This window comes from Salvelinus namaycush, chromosome 6, assembly GCF_016432855.1.
Source record: "Salvelinus namaycush isolate Seneca chromosome 6, SaNama_1.0, whole genome shotgun sequence".
NCBI classification, from domain to species: domain Eukaryota; kingdom Metazoa; phylum Chordata; class Actinopteri; order Salmoniformes; family Salmonidae; genus Salvelinus; species Salvelinus namaycush.
This window is the reverse complement of record NC_052312.1, coordinates 49867233-49884788: the sequence shown is the minus strand read 5'-3', so window position 1 is coordinate 49884788 and position 17556 is coordinate 49867233. Positions and strand designations below refer to the sequence as shown.

Below are 17556 nucleotides of genomic sequence, written 5' to 3'. Positions count from 1 at the left end.
CACAATTAACATGTAGATTGTCTAGCTGAAGGTTCTGCACATTCCAGATGATAATTGCTGCACGTTTTACCTGCTTTATCACATTAGGTTCATCTCTGTGTGAAGTTGTCACCGTGGAAATCTCAGTTGGAGCGACAGCACTTCAGTGTTTCATCTACCATGTAAATATGTTGTGAGGGTAGTAGTGACAGTATAACGATGCCCCCTAAACCAGGGATCATCCACTAGATTCAGCCGTGGGATGCTTTTATTATTGTTGAGCGACTGGTTGGGGGGCCGGAACATAATTACTAATAATTAGTAGACTGCAAATTGACCGCTAGAAGCCCAAACAGATATAATATTTAACTAAAACATAATCATTTCAAACCTTGCTTACATTTGCTTACGATCACATCTCTATATAATGCACGGGGATACTTGAGAACAGATTTCCAAAATAAAAATCAATTGGAGCTGATTTCCAGTATTTTATGTCCAACAATAAAGAATATCTATTTTTGGGGGGGGGGGGATTTTGGCCCAGAAAACTTGGGGGGCCAAATAAAACCATCCACTGGCCCCAGTTGGGGAACCCTGCCCTAAACCTTTTGTCATTAGTAGGCACGACCTGTCACACCCTTACCACTGTAAAATGGACTATGGGTTTATCCCAAATGGCATCAATGGGCCCTAGTCAAAAGTAATGCACTTAAAGGGAATATCAAATCAAATTTTATTTGTCACATGCGCCGAATACAACAGGTGTAGGTAGACCTTAACGTGAAATATTTACATAATAAGAACCAGAGTATGGTGCCATTAGGATGCATGCACGCCATATGAATGACCCTCCAACCAATCAATAAAGGGATTGTTAAACAAAGCACCCTCCCTATTGGACGGCCAAACTGGACATCAGTGTCATCAAAGGGACTTGCCAACAGGACCCATTCTTTCACCCTTGGGGAATGTGATGAGTCATGTTCAGCTGGACATACATACACACACACACACACACACACACACACACACACACACACACACACACACACACACACACACACACACACACCTTCCCATGGACTTTGGCTTGGTGATAGCTGTCAGTGCCATAGTGGTTGTATAATGTTCCAGAGTGGATGTTTACCAAACCCTCTCTCCTCCCCCCCTCCTCCTCTCTCTCCGTGTGTCAGGGTCCTAAAGGAGAGGCGGTGGGTTCCATCACACAGCCATTACCTGGCAGCCACCTCATCTTCCGCGCCACCTCTGAGTCAGACGGTAAGAGACAGGACGCTGATGTGTTTTCAGATTTGTTCAATATAGTTTTTTCCCACCAATTTGTGTTTATATGATTGAATGCTTTAGTCTGCAGTCTGTGCTGTGTCTGTTAGTGTGGCCATGTTTGTGTGTGTATGTGTGCATGCAAGTGTTTCCTGTTCTTCCATGTGGGTGTGGTCATCTGTATGTGTTTCCTGTTCTTCAATGTGGGTGTGGTTATCTGTATGTGTTTCCTGTTCTTCAATGTGGGTGTGGTCATCTGTATGTGTTTCCTGTTCTTCAATGTGGGTGTGGTTATCTGTATGTGTTTCCTGTTCTTCAATGTGGGTGTGGTTATCTGTATGTGTTTCCTGTTCTTCCATGTGGGTGTGGTTATCTGTATGTGTTTCCTGTTCTTCCATGTGGGAGTGGTTATCTGTATGTGTTTCCTGTTCTTCCATGTGGGAGTGGTTATCTGTATGTGTTTCCTGTTCTTCCATGTGGGAGTGGTTATCTGTATGTGTTTCCTGTTATTCCATGTGGGAGTGGTTATCTGTATGTGTTTCCTGTTCTTCCATGTGGGAGTGGTTATCTGTATGTGTTTCCTGTTCTTCCATGTGGGTGTGGTTATCTGTATGTGTTTCCTGTTCTTCCATGTGGGAATGGTTATCTGTACGTGTGTAGGACTCTAGTGTAGCCTGTCAACTCTCCTGTCTCTCTCCACCAGGCCGTTGTTGGATGGATGCTCTGGAGCTGGCTCTGAAGTGCTCCGGCCTCCTGAAGCGGACCATGATCCGAGAGGGCAAGGAGGAGCTGGCCAGCACGGCCGGGGAGAGCTCCCAAATTAACTTCTACAGCCTGCTGCGAGCCCACAACATGCAGGGTTTCCAGTGAGTCTGCCCAGCCTACAGTACGGTCTCTCCGCTCTAGCCCAGCCTACAATACGGTCTCTCCGCTCTAGCCCAGCCTAGAGTACGGTCTCTCCGCTCTAGCCCAGCCTACAGTACGGTCTCTCCGCTCTAGCCCAGCCTACAGTACGGTCTCTCCGCTCTAGCCCAGCCTACAGTACGGTCTCTCCGCTCTAGCCCAGCCTACAGTACGGTCTCTCCGCTCTAGCCCAGCCTACAGTACGGTCTCTCCGCTCTAGCCCAGCCTACAGTACGGTCTCTCCGCTCTAGTCCAGCCTACAGTACGGTCTCTCCGCTCTAGCCCAGCCTACAGTACGGTCTCTCCGCTCTAGCCCAGCCTACAGTACGGTCACTCCGCTCTAGCCCAGCCTACAGTACGGTCTCTCCGCTCTAGCCCAGCCTACAGTACGGTCTCTCTGCTCTAGCCCAGCCTACAGTACGGTCTCTCTGCTCTAGCCCAGCCAACAGTACGGTCTCTCCGCTCTAGCCCAGCCTACAGTACGGTCTCTCTGCTCTAGCCCAGCCTACAGTACGGTCTCTCCGCTCTAGCCCAGCCTACAGTACGGTCTCTCCGCTCTAGCCCAGCCTACAGTACGGTCTCTCTGCTCTAGCCCAGCCTACAGTACGGTCTCTCCGCTCTAGCCCAGCCTACAGTACGGTCTCTCTGCTCTAGCCCAGCCTACAGTACGGTCTCTCTGCTCTAGCCCAGCCAACAGTACGGTCTCTCCGCTCTAGCCCAGCCTACAGTACGGTCTCTCTGCTCTAGCCCAGCCTACAGTACGGTCTCTCCGCTCTAGCCCAGCCTACAGTACGGTCTCTCTGCTCTAGCCCAGCCTACAGTACGGTCTCTCTGCTCTAGCCCAGCCAACAGTACGGTCTCTCCGCTCTAGCCCAGCCTACAGTACGGTCTCTCTGCTCTAGCCCAGCCTACAGTACGGTCTCTCCGCTCTAGCCCAGCCTACAGTACGGTCTCTCCGCTCTAGCCCAGCCTACAGTACGGTCTCTCCGCTCTAGCCCAGCCACGGTTGTACATCTCTATTCTGCCAACCCTCGTCAAACTGAGCCGGCTCAGATGTTTTAATACTGTCCTCCTCAGCAGGGTTCAACTATGTTGGATCAGTAACCAGGCCAGCGTGGTACTGCTCGGCTCAGCTCAGTAGTGTGTTGGATGTGTAACCAGGCCAGCGTGGTACTGCTCGGCTCAGCTCAGTAGTGTGTTGGATGTGTAACCAGGCCAGCGCGGTACTGCTCGGTTCAGCTCAGTAGTGTGTTGGATGTGTAACCAGGCCAGCGCGGTACTGCTCGGTTCAGCTCAGTAGTGTGTTGGATGTGTAACCAGGCCAGCGCGGTACTGCTCGGTTCAGCTCAGTAGTGTGTTGGATGTGTAACCAGGCCAGCGTGGTACTGCTCGGCTCAGCTCAGTAGTGTGTTGGATCAGTAACCAGGCCAGCGTGATACTGCTCGGTTCAGCTCAGTAGTGTGTTGGATGTGTAACCAGGCCAGCGCGGTACTGCTCGGTTCAGCTCAGTAGTGTGTTGGATGTGTAACCAGGCCAGCGTGGTACTGCTCGGTTCAGCTCAGTAGTGTGTTGGATGTGTAACCAGGCCAGCGTGGTACTGCTCCGTTCAGCTCAGTAGTGTGTTGGATGTGTAACCAGGCCAGCGTGGTACTGCTCGGTTCAGCTCAGTAGTGTGTTGGATGTGTAACCAGGCCAGCGTGGTACTGCTCGGTTCAGCTCAGTAGTGTGTTGGATGTGTAACCAGGCCAGCGCGGTACTGCTCGGTTCAGCTCAGTAGTGTGTTGGATGTGTAACCAGGCCAGCGTGGTACTGCTCGGTTCAGCTCAGTAGTGTGTTGGATGTGTAACCAGGCCAGCGTGGTACTGCTCGGTTCAGCTCAGTAGTGTGTTGGATGTGTAACCAGGCCAGCTCGGTACTGCTCGGTTCAGCTCAGTAGTGTGTTGGATGTGTAACCAGGCCAGCGCGGTACTGCTCGGTTCAGCTCAGTAGTGTGTTGGATGTGTAACCAGGCCAGCGCGGTACTGCTCGGTTCAGCTCAGTAGTGTGTTGGATGTGTAACCAGGCCAGCGCGGTACTGCTCGGTTCAGCTCAGTAGTGTGTTGGATGTGTAACCAGGCCAGCGTGGTACTGCTCGGTTCAGCTCAGTAGTGTGTTGGATGTGTAACCAGGCCAGCGCGGTACTGCTCGGTTCAGCTCAGTAGTGTGTTGGATGTGTAACCAGGCCAGCGCGGTACTGCTCGGTTCAGCTCAGTAGTGTGTTGGATGTGTAACCAGGCCAGCGCGGTACTGCTCGGTTCAGCTCAGTAGTGTGTTGGATGTGTAACCAGGCCAGCGTGGTACTGCTCGGTTCAGCTCAGTAGTGTGTTGGATGTGTAACCAGGCCAGCGCGGTACTGCTCGGTTCAGCTCAGTAGTGTGTTGGATGTGTAACCAGGCCAGCGCGGTACTGCTCGGTTCAGCTCAGTAGTGTGTTGGATGTGTAACCAGGCCAGCGTGGTACTGCTCGGTTCAGCTCAGTAGTGTGTTGGATGTGTAACCAGGCCAGCGCGGTACTGCTCGGTTCAGCTCAGTAGTGTGTTGGATGTGTAACCAGGCCAGCGCGGTACTGCTCGGTTCAGCTCAGTAGTGTGTTGGATGTGTAACCAGGCCAGCGTGGTACTGCTCGGTTCAGCTCAGTAGTGTGTTGGATGTGTAACCAGGCCAGCGCGGTACTGCTCGGTTCAGCTCAGTAGTGTGTTGGATGTGTAACCAGGCCAGCGTGGTACTGCTCGGTTCAGCTCAGTAGTGTGTTGGATGTGTAACCAGGCCAGCGTGGTACTGCTCGGTTCAGCTCAGTAGTGTGTTGGATGTGTAACCAGGCCAGCGTGGTACTGCTCGGTTCAGCTCAGTAGTGTGTTGGATGTGTAACCAGGCCAGCGCGGTACTGCTCGGTTCAGCTCAGTAGTGTGTTGGATGTGTAACCAGGCCAGCGTGGTACTGCTCGGCTCAGCTCAGTAGTGTGTTGGATGTGTAACCAGGCCAGCGTGGTACTGCTCGGTTCAGCTCAGTAGTGTGTTGGATGTGTCACCAGGCCAGCGCGGTACTGCTCGGTTCAGCTCAGTAGTGTGTTGGATGTGTCACCAGGCCAGCGCGGTACTGCTCGGTTCAGCTCAGTAGTGTGTTGGATGTGTAACCAGGCCAGCGCGGTACTGCTCGGTTCAGCTCAGTAGTGTGTTGGATGTGTAACCAGGCCAGCGTGGTACTGCTCGGTTCAGCTCAGTAGTGTGTTGGATGTGTAACCAGGCCAGCTCGGTACTGCTCGGTTCAGCTCAGTAGTGTGTTGGATGTGTAACCAGGCCAGCGCGGTACTGCTCGGTTCAGCTCAGTAGTGTGTTGGATGTGTAACCAGGCCAGCGCGGTACTGCTCGGTTCAGCTCAGTAGTGTGTTGGATGTGTAACCAGGCCAGCGCGGTACTGCTCGGTTCAGCTCAGTAGTGTGTTGGATGTGTAACCAGGCCAGCGTGGTACTGCTCGGTTCAGCTCAGTAGTGTGTTGGATGTGTAACCAGGCCAGCGTGGTACTGCTCGGTTCAGCTCAGTAGTGTGTTGGATGTGTAACCAGGCCAGCGCGGTACTGCTCGGTTCAGCTCAGTAGTGTGAAAGTCCTCTGGAGAGCTACTGGGTGTGCAAGCTCTGGTTCCAGCCTCTGCAGCAACACCCATGACTCAGTTCAGACTGATGACCATGATTAGTTGTATATTTGAATGTGGAGCTGTTACAAGCCTGGCCCGAGCCAATCTCTCTGTATCTATAAGTGGAGCAGCAGATCTGTCTTCTTCCCTCGTCTGCAGTCTGTTTCAGCTCTTGTGGTCTATTTCCATGTGCTTTGTGAGGTTACATTTCCCCTGAGACGACTGGTTGTCTGACTGGTTCTATCTGTTATCTGTGAATGCATCGGAGTTGATTGTAGTTTGTAAAGATTGCATGTGTTGTCCTTTTCGAGAGGAGAGCACTGTCTTCTTGAGGCTTTGAACTTTCAAAGGATCTGTGTTGTACTGGGGGATTTGGCTACTGTGGAGAATTTCTGTACTTTTGTCAACTCTGCAGGGATTGCTCAAAAAGACTTTTATGCCGTAAGGCATGAGGAGCTCTGTATTAATGCACTGTGCTATTGGTAGTGGTAATAGCAAGTTATCTTTTAGTATTTTGTTCATTAGTCCACTGTTAGTACAATGCCAATTTGTTTTGCATGTCAGCAACTGTGCAGAGCAAAAACTGTGATTGTTGTGTTTTACAAAATAAGGGTTTAGTGTGAACTCTCCTTTGAATCCACCCTCCTTGTTATTCCCGCTAGGTTCAACGACAGTGACCAGTTCAAGGACCCTGACCTGTACTCAGACAAGTCGGACCGGGAGGGGGAGCAGGACCACGAGGAGTCAGACGTGGAGGGTCTGGGGAAGAGCGAGGAGAGTGACAGTGACACGTCGGAACGTCAGGATGACTCCTACATTGACCTTGACCCCAACGAGGCCCTGCGGGAGACTCCGTACCTGGAACAGTCCCACGAGGAGCTGGGAGAGGTGAGGAATGATGATGAGCGTAGTCAGTACCGCTGGCTCTTATTGGTCAGGGGGACTGAGCCCAGCTTACTCTGTATAAATGCATCTGATTGGACAAGCGATGTGAGAATTTTCCCCCAAGGAAAGTTTGACTCAGTAACATTGAAGAGAATCAGCTTGATTTGTTATTTTTTAAGATTCAAGGCCTCAGAGAATATACTTAAGAGAAAACAAGTGGCATTTCTTTGAACACAGTGGGAACACTTGATAAACCTTGGTTTAAAATGAGATGATACTGGGAACTGAATGAATTTAACCCGACCCATCTGAATCAGAGAGGTGCGGGGGGCTGCCTTAATCGACATCATCGGAGCCCGGGGAGCAGTTGTTGTTGGGGGTTAACTGCCTTGCTCAAGGGCAGAACGGCAGATTTTTCCACCTTGCCAGCTCGAGGATTCGAACCAGACACCTTTCAGTTACTGGCGCAACAGTCTTAACCGCTAGGCTAGCTGCCGCCACACTGGTTGAAAGAGAAGTGAAAGGAGCAGAGTCGAGGCATCCATCAAGAGTGGTGTGTGTGAGCAGCAGTCATCAGAGTGGTGTGTGTGAGCAGCAGTCATCAGAGTGGTGTGTGTGAGCAGCAGTCATCAGAGTGGTGTGTGTGAGCAGCAGTCATCAGAGTGGTGTGTGTGAGCAGCAGTCATCAGAGTGGTGTGTGTGAGCAGCAGTCATCAGAGTGGTGTGTGTGAGCAGCAGTCATCAGAGTGGTGTGTGTGAGCAGCAGTCATCAGAGTGGTGTGTGTGAGCAGCAGTCATCAGAGTGGTGTGTGTGAGCAGCAGTCATCAGAGTGGTGTGTGTGAGCAGCAGTCATCAGAGTGGTGTGTGTGAGCAGCAGTCATCAGAGTGGTGTGTGTGAGCAGCAGTCATCAGAGTGGTGTGTGTGAGCAGCAGTCATCAGAGTGGTGTGTGTGAGCAGCAGTCATCAGAGTGGTGTGTGTGAGCAGCAGTCATCAGAGTGGTGTGTGTGAGCAGCAGTCATCAGAGTGGTGTGTGTGAGCAGCAGTCATCAGAGTGGTGTGTGTGAGAGCAGTCATCAGAGTGGTGTGTGTGAGCAGCAGTCATCAGAGTGGTGTGTGTGAGCAGCAGTCATCAGAGTGGTGTGTGTGAGCAGCAGTCATCAGAGTGGTGTGTGTGAGCAGCAGTCATCAGAGTGGTGTGTGTGAGCAGCAGTCATCAGAGTGGTGTGTGTGAGCAGCAGTCATCAGAGTGGTGTGTGTGAGCAGCAGTCATCAGAGTGGTGTGTGTGAGCAGCAGTCATCAGAGTGGTGTGTGTGAGCAGCAGTCATCAGAGTGGTGTGTGTGAGCAGCAGTCATTAGAGTGAAGCCTCAGACAGCCCTTAAATCAACCTGTCTGTGATCTCTCTCTAACCCTCTGTCTCATGTCCCATTGTCTCTGTCTCTGTCCCATTGTCTCTGTCTTATGTCCCATTGTCTCTGTCTTATGTCCCATTGTCTCTGTCTTATGTCCCATTGTCTCTGTCTTATGTCCCATTGTCTCTGTCTTATGTCCCATTGTCTCTGTCTTATGTCCCATTGTCTCTGTCTTATGTCCCATTGTCTCTGTCTTATGTCCCATTGTCTCTGTCTTATGTCCCATTGTCTCTGTCTTATGTCCCATTGTCTCTGTCTTATGTCCCATTGTCTCTGTCTCATGTCCCATTGTCTCTGTCTCATGTCCCATTGTCTCTGTCTCATGTCCCATTGTCTCTGTCTCATGTCCCATTGTCTCTGTCTCATGTCCCATTGTCTCTGTCTTATGTCCCATTGTCTCTGTCTTATGTCCCATTGTCTCTGTCTTATGTCCCATTGTCTCTGTCTCATGTCCCATTGTCTCTGTCTCATGTCCCATTGTCTCTGTCTCATGTCCCATTGTCTCATGTCCCATTGTGTCTGTCTTATGTCCCATTGTCTCTGTCTTATGTCCCATTGTCTCTGTCTTATGTCCCATTGTCTCTGTCTTATGTCCCATTGTCTAATGTATTTTATTCTGACACGTTGGAACCTAAATTGCAATAGACAAGTAATCAGGACGTCCATCTCTTCTGCCACAGTTCCGCTGCAGTATGTAGAATGTTACACGTGACAAGACCGTACTCCATCAGGGTTTGACTTGACAACAAGTCTTTAGAGGTTTGATGGAGCTTCCTAAATCATTTGTTCATGATTATGTCATCTTCAGCACTGTTAATATAGCCTTAGCCAAGTGCCACAGGCAGGGCATGAAGAAATTATATTTGAAGGGGGGGGTTTGCGCGTGTATGCCTGCCTGCGTGAAATCCCTCCCAGCTGTTCTGTGGTGAATTAGAATTGTCATTTTCGATGGCTCGAATTAAACAGCCAGCAGATGCTAAAATGGGAAGACCAAAGATGTGAATAATGAACTGATTGATAACTGAGGAAATTTTTCAGACCGGAGAGATGTTCATACTGAATAATATCACGTTGGAGCAACTCCATAATGTGCTTGTATCGTATAGGTATATACTCCAACCCTATGTGAATACTGTGACCTTACATAGCCCATCACCTAGCAACCTCATCAGGAGGTTTGGATCTCTTGGCGCAACAGCTGCGATGTTGGCTTGACAGTTGCTGAAGCGGCTTCAACACCCGGTCGGGACTAACCCCAGAATTCATTCAATATGAAGTGTGTGTGGTGTGTACAGTAAATCACCAAACCTTTATATGTGTGTGTCCCAGGCTGGTGAGGCGTCCCAGACAGAGACGGTGTCGGAGGAGAATAAGTCTCTGATCTGGACGCTGCTGAAGCAGGTCAGGCCTGGGATGGACCTGTCTAAAGTGGTCCTGCCCACCTTCATCCTGGAGCCACGCTCCTTCCTGGACAAGCTGTCCGACTACTACTACCATGCTGACTTCCTCTCTGAGTAAGTACTACTACCATGCTGACTTCCTCTCTGAGTCAGTACTACTACCATGCTGACTTCCTCTCTGAGTAAGTACTACTACCATGCTGACTTCCTCTCTGAGTCAGTACTACTACCATGCTGACTTCCTCTCTGAGTCAGTACTACTACCATGCTGACTTCCTCTCTGAGTAAGTACTACTACCATGCTGACTTCCTCTCTGAGTCAGTACTACTACCATGCTGACTTCCTCTCTGAGTCAATACCACTACCATGCTGACTTCCTCTCTGAGTCAATACCACTACCATGCTGACTTCCTCTCTGAGTCAATACCACTACCATGCTGACTTCCTCTCTGAGTCAGTACTACTACCATGCTGACTTCCTCTCTGAGTCAGTCCTACTACCATGCTGACTTCCTCTCTGAGTCAGTACTACTACCATGCTGACTTCCTCTCTGAGTCAGTCCTACTACCATGCTGACTTCCTCTCTGAGTCAGTACTACTACCATGCTGACTTCCTCTCTGAGTCAGTACCACTACCATGCTGACTTCCTCTCTGAGTCAGTACTACTACACTGGCTCCTGGGTGAAGGTTTCCCTAGGTACAGATCTAGTATCCGCTTCCCCTCCCCCAATCCTAACCTTAACCATGAGTGTGGAAAATGCTAAACTGATCAAAGATCAGTGTCTTGGTGCAACTTCACCCTACACCAAATAGTACGCTTATGAAGCCTCCGTTATGAAGTGTGCCACTACTTCAGTGTTTAGTACTATTGTTCTGACTGAGTACTTCTCCAACCAGTTAACAACTAGACCCGGTTGTGATGATGTCATTTTAACTAGTATTGCCTGCTGGGACAGTACTACCAAGCTGACCAATCAAAGATCGTATATAGTAGGACAGTACTACCAAGCTGACCAATCAAAGATCGTATATAGTAGGACAGTACTCCAATCCAAGATCTTATATAATAGGACGGTACTACCAAGCTGACCAATCAAAGGTCTTATATAATAGGACAGTACTACCAAGCTGACCAATCAAAGGTCTTATATAATAGGACAGTACTGCCGAGCTGACCAATCAAAGGTCTGATATAATAGGACAGTACTACCAAGCTGACCAATCAAAGGTCTTATATAATAGGACAGTACTACCAAGCTGACCAATCAAAGGTCTTATATAGTAGGACAGTACTACCAAGCTGACCAATCAAAGGTCTTATATAGTAGGACAGTACTACCAAGCTGACCAATCAAAGGTCTTATATAGTAAGACAGTGCTACCAAGCTGACCAATCAAAGGTCTTATATAGTAGGACAGTACTACCAAGCTGACCAATCAAAGGTCTTATATAGTAGGACAGTACTACCAAGCTGACCAATCAAAGGTCTTATATAGTAAGACAGTGCTACCAAGCTGACCAATCAAAGGTCTTATATAGTAGGACAGTGCTACCAAGCTGACCAATCAAAGATCTTATATAGTAGGACAGTACTACCAAGCTGACCAATCAAAGGTCTTATATAGTAGGACAGTGCTACCAAGCTGACCAATCAAAGGTCTTATATAGTAGGACAGTACTACCAAGCTAACCAATCAAAGGTCTTATATAGTAGGACAGTACTACCAAGCTGACCAATCAAAGGTCTTATATAATAGGACAGTACTACCAAGCTGACCAATCAAAGGTCTTATATAATAGGACAGTACTGCCGAGCTGACCAATCAAAGGTCTGATATAATAGGACAGTACTACCAAGCTGACCAATCAAAGGTCTTATATAATAGGACAGTACTACCAAGCTGACCAATCAAAGGTCTTATATATAGTAGGACAGTACTACCAAGCTGACCAATCAAAGGTCTTATATAGTAGGACAGTACTACCAAGCTGACCAATCAAAGGTCTTATATAATAGGACAGTACTACCAAGCTGACCAATCAAAGGTCTTATATATAGTAGGACAGTGCTACTAAGCTGACCAATCAAAGGTCTTATATAGTAGGACAGTGCTACCAAGCTGACCAATCAAAGATCTTATATAGTAGGACAGTACTACCAAGCTGACCAATCAAAGGTCTTATATAGTAAGACAGTGCTACCAAGCTGACCAATCAAAGGTCTTATATAGTAGGACAGTACTACCAAGCTAACCAATCAAAGGTCTTATATAGTAGGACAGTACTACCAAGCTGACCAATCAAAGGTCTTATATAATAGGACAGTACTACCAAGCTGACCAATCAAAGGTCTTATATAATAGGACAGTACTGCCGAGCTGACCAATCAAAGGTCTGATATAATAGGACAGTACTACCAAGCTGACCAATCAAAGGTCTTATATAATAGGACAGTACTACCAAGCTGACCAATCAAAGGTCTTATATATAGTAGGACAGTACTACCAAGCTGACCAATCAAAGGTCTTATATAGTAGGACAGTACTACCAAGCTGACCAATCAAAGGTCTTATATAATAGGACAGTACTACCAAGCTGACCAATCAAAGGTCTTATATATAGTAGGACAGTGCTACCAAGCTGACCAATCAAAGGTCTTATATAGTAGGACAGTACTACCAAGCTGACCAATCAAAGGTCTTATATAGTAGGACAGTACTACCAAGCTGACCAATCAAAGGTCTTATATAGTAAGACAGTGCTACCAAGCTGACCAATCAAAGGTCTTATATAGTAGGACAGTGCTACCAAGTTGACCAATCAAAGATCTTATATAGTAGGACAGTACTACCAAGCTGACCAATCAAAGGTCTTATATAGTAGGACAGTGCTACCAAGCTGACCAATCAAAGGTCTTATATAGTAGGACAGTACTACCAAGCTAACCAATCAAAGGTCTTATATAGTAGGACAGTACTACCAAGCTGACCAATCAAAGGTCTTATATAATAGGACAGTACTACCAAGCTGACCAATCAAAGGTCTTATATAGTAGGACAGTACTACCAAGCTGACCAATCAAAGATCTTATATAGTAGGACAGTACTACCAAGCTGACCAATCAAAGGTCTTATATAATAGGACAGTACTACCAAGCTGACCAATCAAAGGTCTTATATAATAGGACAGTACTGCCGAGCTGACCAATCAAAGGTCTGATATAATAGGACAGTACTACCGAGCTGACCAATCAAAGGTCTTATATAATAGGACAGTACTACCAAGCTGACCAATCAAAGGTCTTATATATAGTAGGACAGTACTACCAAGCTGACCAATCAAAGGTCTTATATAGTAGGACAGTACTACCAAGCTGACCAATCAAAGGTCTTATATAATAGGACAGTACTACCAAGCTGACCAATCAAAGGTCTTATATATAGTAGGACAGTGCTACCAAGCTGACCAATCAAAGGTCTTATATAGTAGGACAGTACTACCAAGCTGACCAATCAAAGGTCTTATATAGTAGGACAGTACTACCAAGCTGACCAATCAAAGGTCTTATATAGTAAGACAGTGCTACCAAGCTGACCAATCAAAGGTCTTATATAGTAGGACAGTGCTACCAAGCTGACCAATCAAAGATCTTATATAGTAGGACAGTACTACCAAGCTGACCAATCAAAGGTCTTATATAGTAGGACAGTGCTACCAAGCTGACCAATCAAAGGTCTTATATAGTAGGACAGTACTACCAAGCTGACCAATCAAAGGTCTTATATAATAGGACAGTACTACCAAGCTGACCAATCAAAGGTCTTATATAGTAGGACAGTACTACCAAGCTGACCAATCAAAGATCTTATATAATAGGACGGTACTACCAAGCTGACCAATCAAAGGTCTTATATAGTAGGACGGTACTACCAAGCTGACCAATCAAAGGTCTTATATAGTAGGACAGTACTACCAAGCTGACCAATCAAAGGTCTTATATAGTAGGACAGTACTACCAAGCTGACCAATCAAAGGTCTTATATAGTAGGACAGTACTACCAAGCTGACCAATCAAAGGTCTTATATATAGTAGGACAGTGCTACCAAGCTGACCAATCAAAGGTCTTATATAGTAGGACAGTACTACCAAGCTGACCAATCAAAGGTCTTATATAGTAGGACAGTACTACCAAGCTGACCAATCAAAGGTCTTATATAGTAAGACAGTGCTACCAAGCTGACCAATCAAAGGTCTTATATAGTAGGACAGTGCTACCAAGCTGACCAATCAAAGATCTTATATAGTAGGACAGTACTACCAAGCTGACCAATCAAAGGTCTTATATAGTAGGACAGTGCTACCAAGCTGACCAATCAAAGGTCTTATATAGTAGGACAGTACTACCAAGCTAACCAATCAAAGGTCTTATATAGTAGGACAGTACTACCAAGCTGACCAATCAAAGGTCTGATATAATAGGACAGTACTACCAAGCTGACCAATCAAAGGTCTTATATAGTAGGACAGTGCTACCAAGCTGACCAATCAAAGGTCTTATATAGTAGGACAGTACTACCAAGCTAACCAATCAAAGGTCTTATATAGTAGGACAGTACTACCAAGCTGACCAATCAAAGGTCTTATATAATAGGACAGTACTACCAAGCTGACCAATCAAAGGTCTTATATAATAGGACAGTACTGCCGAGCTGACCAATCAAAGGTCTGATATAATAGGACAGTACTACCAAGCTGACCAATCAAAGGTCTTATATAATAGGACAGTACTACCAAGCTGACCAATCAAAGGTCTTATATATAGTAGGACAGTACTACCAAGCTGACCAATCAAAGGTCTTATATAGTAGGACAGTACTACCAAGCTGACCAATCAAAGGTCTTATATAATAGGACAGTACTACCAAGCTGACCAATCAAAGGTCTTATATATAGTAGGACAGTGCTACCAAGCTGACCAATCAAAGGTCTTATATAGTAGGACAGTACTACCAAGCTGACCAATCAAAGGTCTTATATAGTAGGACAGTACTACCAAGCTGACCAATCAAAGGTCTTATATAGTAAGACAGTGCTACCAAGCTGACCAATCAAAGGTCTTATATAGTAGGACAGTGCTACCAAGCTGACCAATCAAAGATCTTATATAGTAGGACAGTACTACCAAGCTGACCAATCAAAGGTCTTATATAGTAGGACAGTGCTACCAAGCTGACCAATCAAAGGTCTTATATACTAGGACAGTACTACCAAGCTAACCAATCAAAGGTCTTATATAGTAGGACAGTGCTACCAAGCTGACCAATCAAAGGTCTTATATAGTAGGACAGTACTACCAAGCTAACCAATCAAAGGTCTTATATAGTAGGACAGTACTACCAAGCTGACCAATCAAAGGTCTTATATAATAGGACAGTACTACCAAGCTGACCAATCAAAGGTCTTATATAATAGGACAGTACTGCCGAGCTGACCAATCAAAGGTCTGATATAATAGGACAGTACTACCAAGCTGACCAATCAAAGGTCTTATATAATAGGACAGTACTACCAAGCTGACCAATCAAAGGTCTTATATATAGTAGGACAGTACTACCAAGCTGACCAATCAAAGGTCTTATATAGTAGGACAGTACTACCAAGCTGACCAATCAAAGGTCTTATATAATAGGACAGTACTACCAAGCTGACCAATCAAAGGTCTTATATATAGTAGGACAGTGCTACCAAGCTGACCAATCAAAGGTCTTATATAGTAGGACAGTACTACCAAGCTGACCAATCAAAGGTCTTATATAGTAGGACAGTACTACCAAGCTGACCAATCAAAGATCTTATATAGTACGACAGTGCTACCAAGCTGACCAATCAAAGGTCTTATATAGTAGGACAGTGCTACCAAGCTGACCAATCAAAGATCTTATATAGTAGGACAGTACTACCAAGCTGACCAATCAAAGGTCTTATATAGTAGGACAGTGCTACCAAGCTGACCAATCAAAGGTCTTATATAGTAGGACAGTACTACCAAGCTAACCAATCAAAGGTCTTATATAGTAGGACAGTACTACCAAGCTGACCAATCAAAGGTCTTATATAATAGGACAGTACTACCAAGCTGACCAATCAAAGGTCTTATATAATAGGACAGTACTGCCGAGCTGACCAATCAAAGGTCTGATATAATAGGACAGTACTACCAAGCTGACCAATCAAAGGTCTTATATAATAGGACAGTACTACCAAGCTGACCAATCAAAGGTCTTATATATAGTAGGACAGTACTACCAAGCTGACCAATCAAAGGTCTTATATAATAGGACAGTACTGCCGAGCTGACCAATCAAAGGTCTGATATAATAGGACAGTACTACCAAGCTGACCAATCAAAGGTCTTATATAATAGGACAGTACTACCAAGCTGACCAATCAAAGGTCTTATATATAGTAGGACAGTACTACCAAGCTGACCAATCAAAGGTCTTATATAGTAGGACAGTACTACCAAGCTGACCAATCAAAGGTCTTATATAATAGGACAGTACTACCAAGCTGACCAATCAAAGGTCTTATATATAGTAGGACAGTGCTACCAAGCTGACCAATCAAAGGTCTTATATAGTAGGACAGTACTACCAAGCTGACCAATCAAAGGTCTTATATAGTAGGACAGTACTACCAAGCTGACCAATCAAAGGTCTTATATAGTAAGACAGTGCTACCAAGCTGACCAATCAAAGGTCTTATATAGTAGGACAGTGCTACCAAGCTGACCAATCAAAGATCTTATATAGTAGGACAGTACTACCAAGCTGACCAATCAAAGGTCTTATATAGTAGGACAGTGCTACCAAGCTGACCAATCAAAGGTCTTATATAGTAGGAAAGTACTACCAAGCTAACCAATCAAAGGTCTTATATAGTAGGACAGTACTACCAAGCTGACCAATCAAAGGTCTTATATAATAGGACAGTACTACCAAGCTGACCAATCAAAGGTCTTATATAGTAGGACAGTACTACCAAGCTGACCAATCAAAGATCTTATATAATAGGACAGTACTACCAAGCTGACCAATCAAAGGTCTTATATAGTAGGACGGTACTACCAAGCTGACCAATCAAAGGTCTTATATAGTAGGACAGTACAGTCAGACCTGCCAAAGATACAGACAAATATTCAAAGATGTATCTTTAACTTGATTTAGGTCCTCATTGTGATTTGTTGTTGATCATTTCCAGGGCAGCTGTGGAGGAGAATGCCTACAACAGGATGAAGAAAGTAGTGAAGTGGTATATCTCTGGATTCTACAAAAAGCCACAGGTGATTAGAACATTCACTTAAAATCACTGTTTCAGCAGGGTCATGTTCATTAGGAAAACAGTGGAAAACATTTTTCAAAAAAGAAAAGTAAGTGTTTCTTACTGGATAGGTCCTGGTAGTCCCTCTATTTCAGTCCATTTCTTCTGTTAGGTGCCTAATGAACACGACTCTGTTCTGGATGTGACAAGATGTCCCTCGGTATCTCTACCATTCAGCGGACGTATCTAAAGCTCCGTTTTTCCTCCTCCTGAAAACCAGGGACTGAAGAAGCCATATAACCCCATCATCGGTGAGACCTACCGCTGCATGTGGCTCCATAGCAAGACCAACAGCAAGACATTCTACATGTCTGAACAGGTAACAGAGCCAGGAGGGGAGACTGCTCCCTAGCCAGGAGGGGAGACTGCTCCCTAGCCAGGAGGGGAGACTGCTCCCTAGCCAGGAGGGGAGACTGCTCCCTAGCCAGGAGGGGAGACTGCTCCCTAGCCAGGAGGGGAGACTGCTCCCTAATATGCGGTTGTCTGATTGGGATTTTTAATCTGACATTTGAGCAATTGATTCACCTTGTAGTTAGTATGTAAATTATGGATGTGTGGGGGAGTGGATGGATGGATCGACGGGTTGGTAGATGGATGGACGGGTTGACGGGTTGGTGGATGGATGGATTGGTAGATG

The 17556-nt window shown here is 46.2% G+C and overlaps 1 protein-coding gene across 1 annotated transcript in view; it reads left to right on the top strand.

Moving 5' to 3' along the window:
* Positions 1 to 17556, top strand: part of LOC120049177 (oxysterol-binding protein-related protein 8-like) — a 69314-nt gene that overhangs the window by 42625 nt on the left and 9133 nt on the right. The window contains exons 7-12 of the mRNA XM_038995406.1: positions 1176 to 1260; positions 1967 to 2129; positions 6498 to 6723; positions 9464 to 9648; positions 16800 to 16881; positions 17140 to 17238. Of these exons, the coding sequence (XP_038851334.1) occupies positions 1176 to 1260; positions 1967 to 2129; positions 6498 to 6723; positions 9464 to 9648; positions 16800 to 16881; positions 17140 to 17238 (840 nt within the window). The remainder of the gene's footprint in view (positions 1 to 1175; positions 1261 to 1966; positions 2130 to 6497; positions 6724 to 9463; positions 9649 to 16799; positions 16882 to 17139; positions 17239 to 17556) is intronic.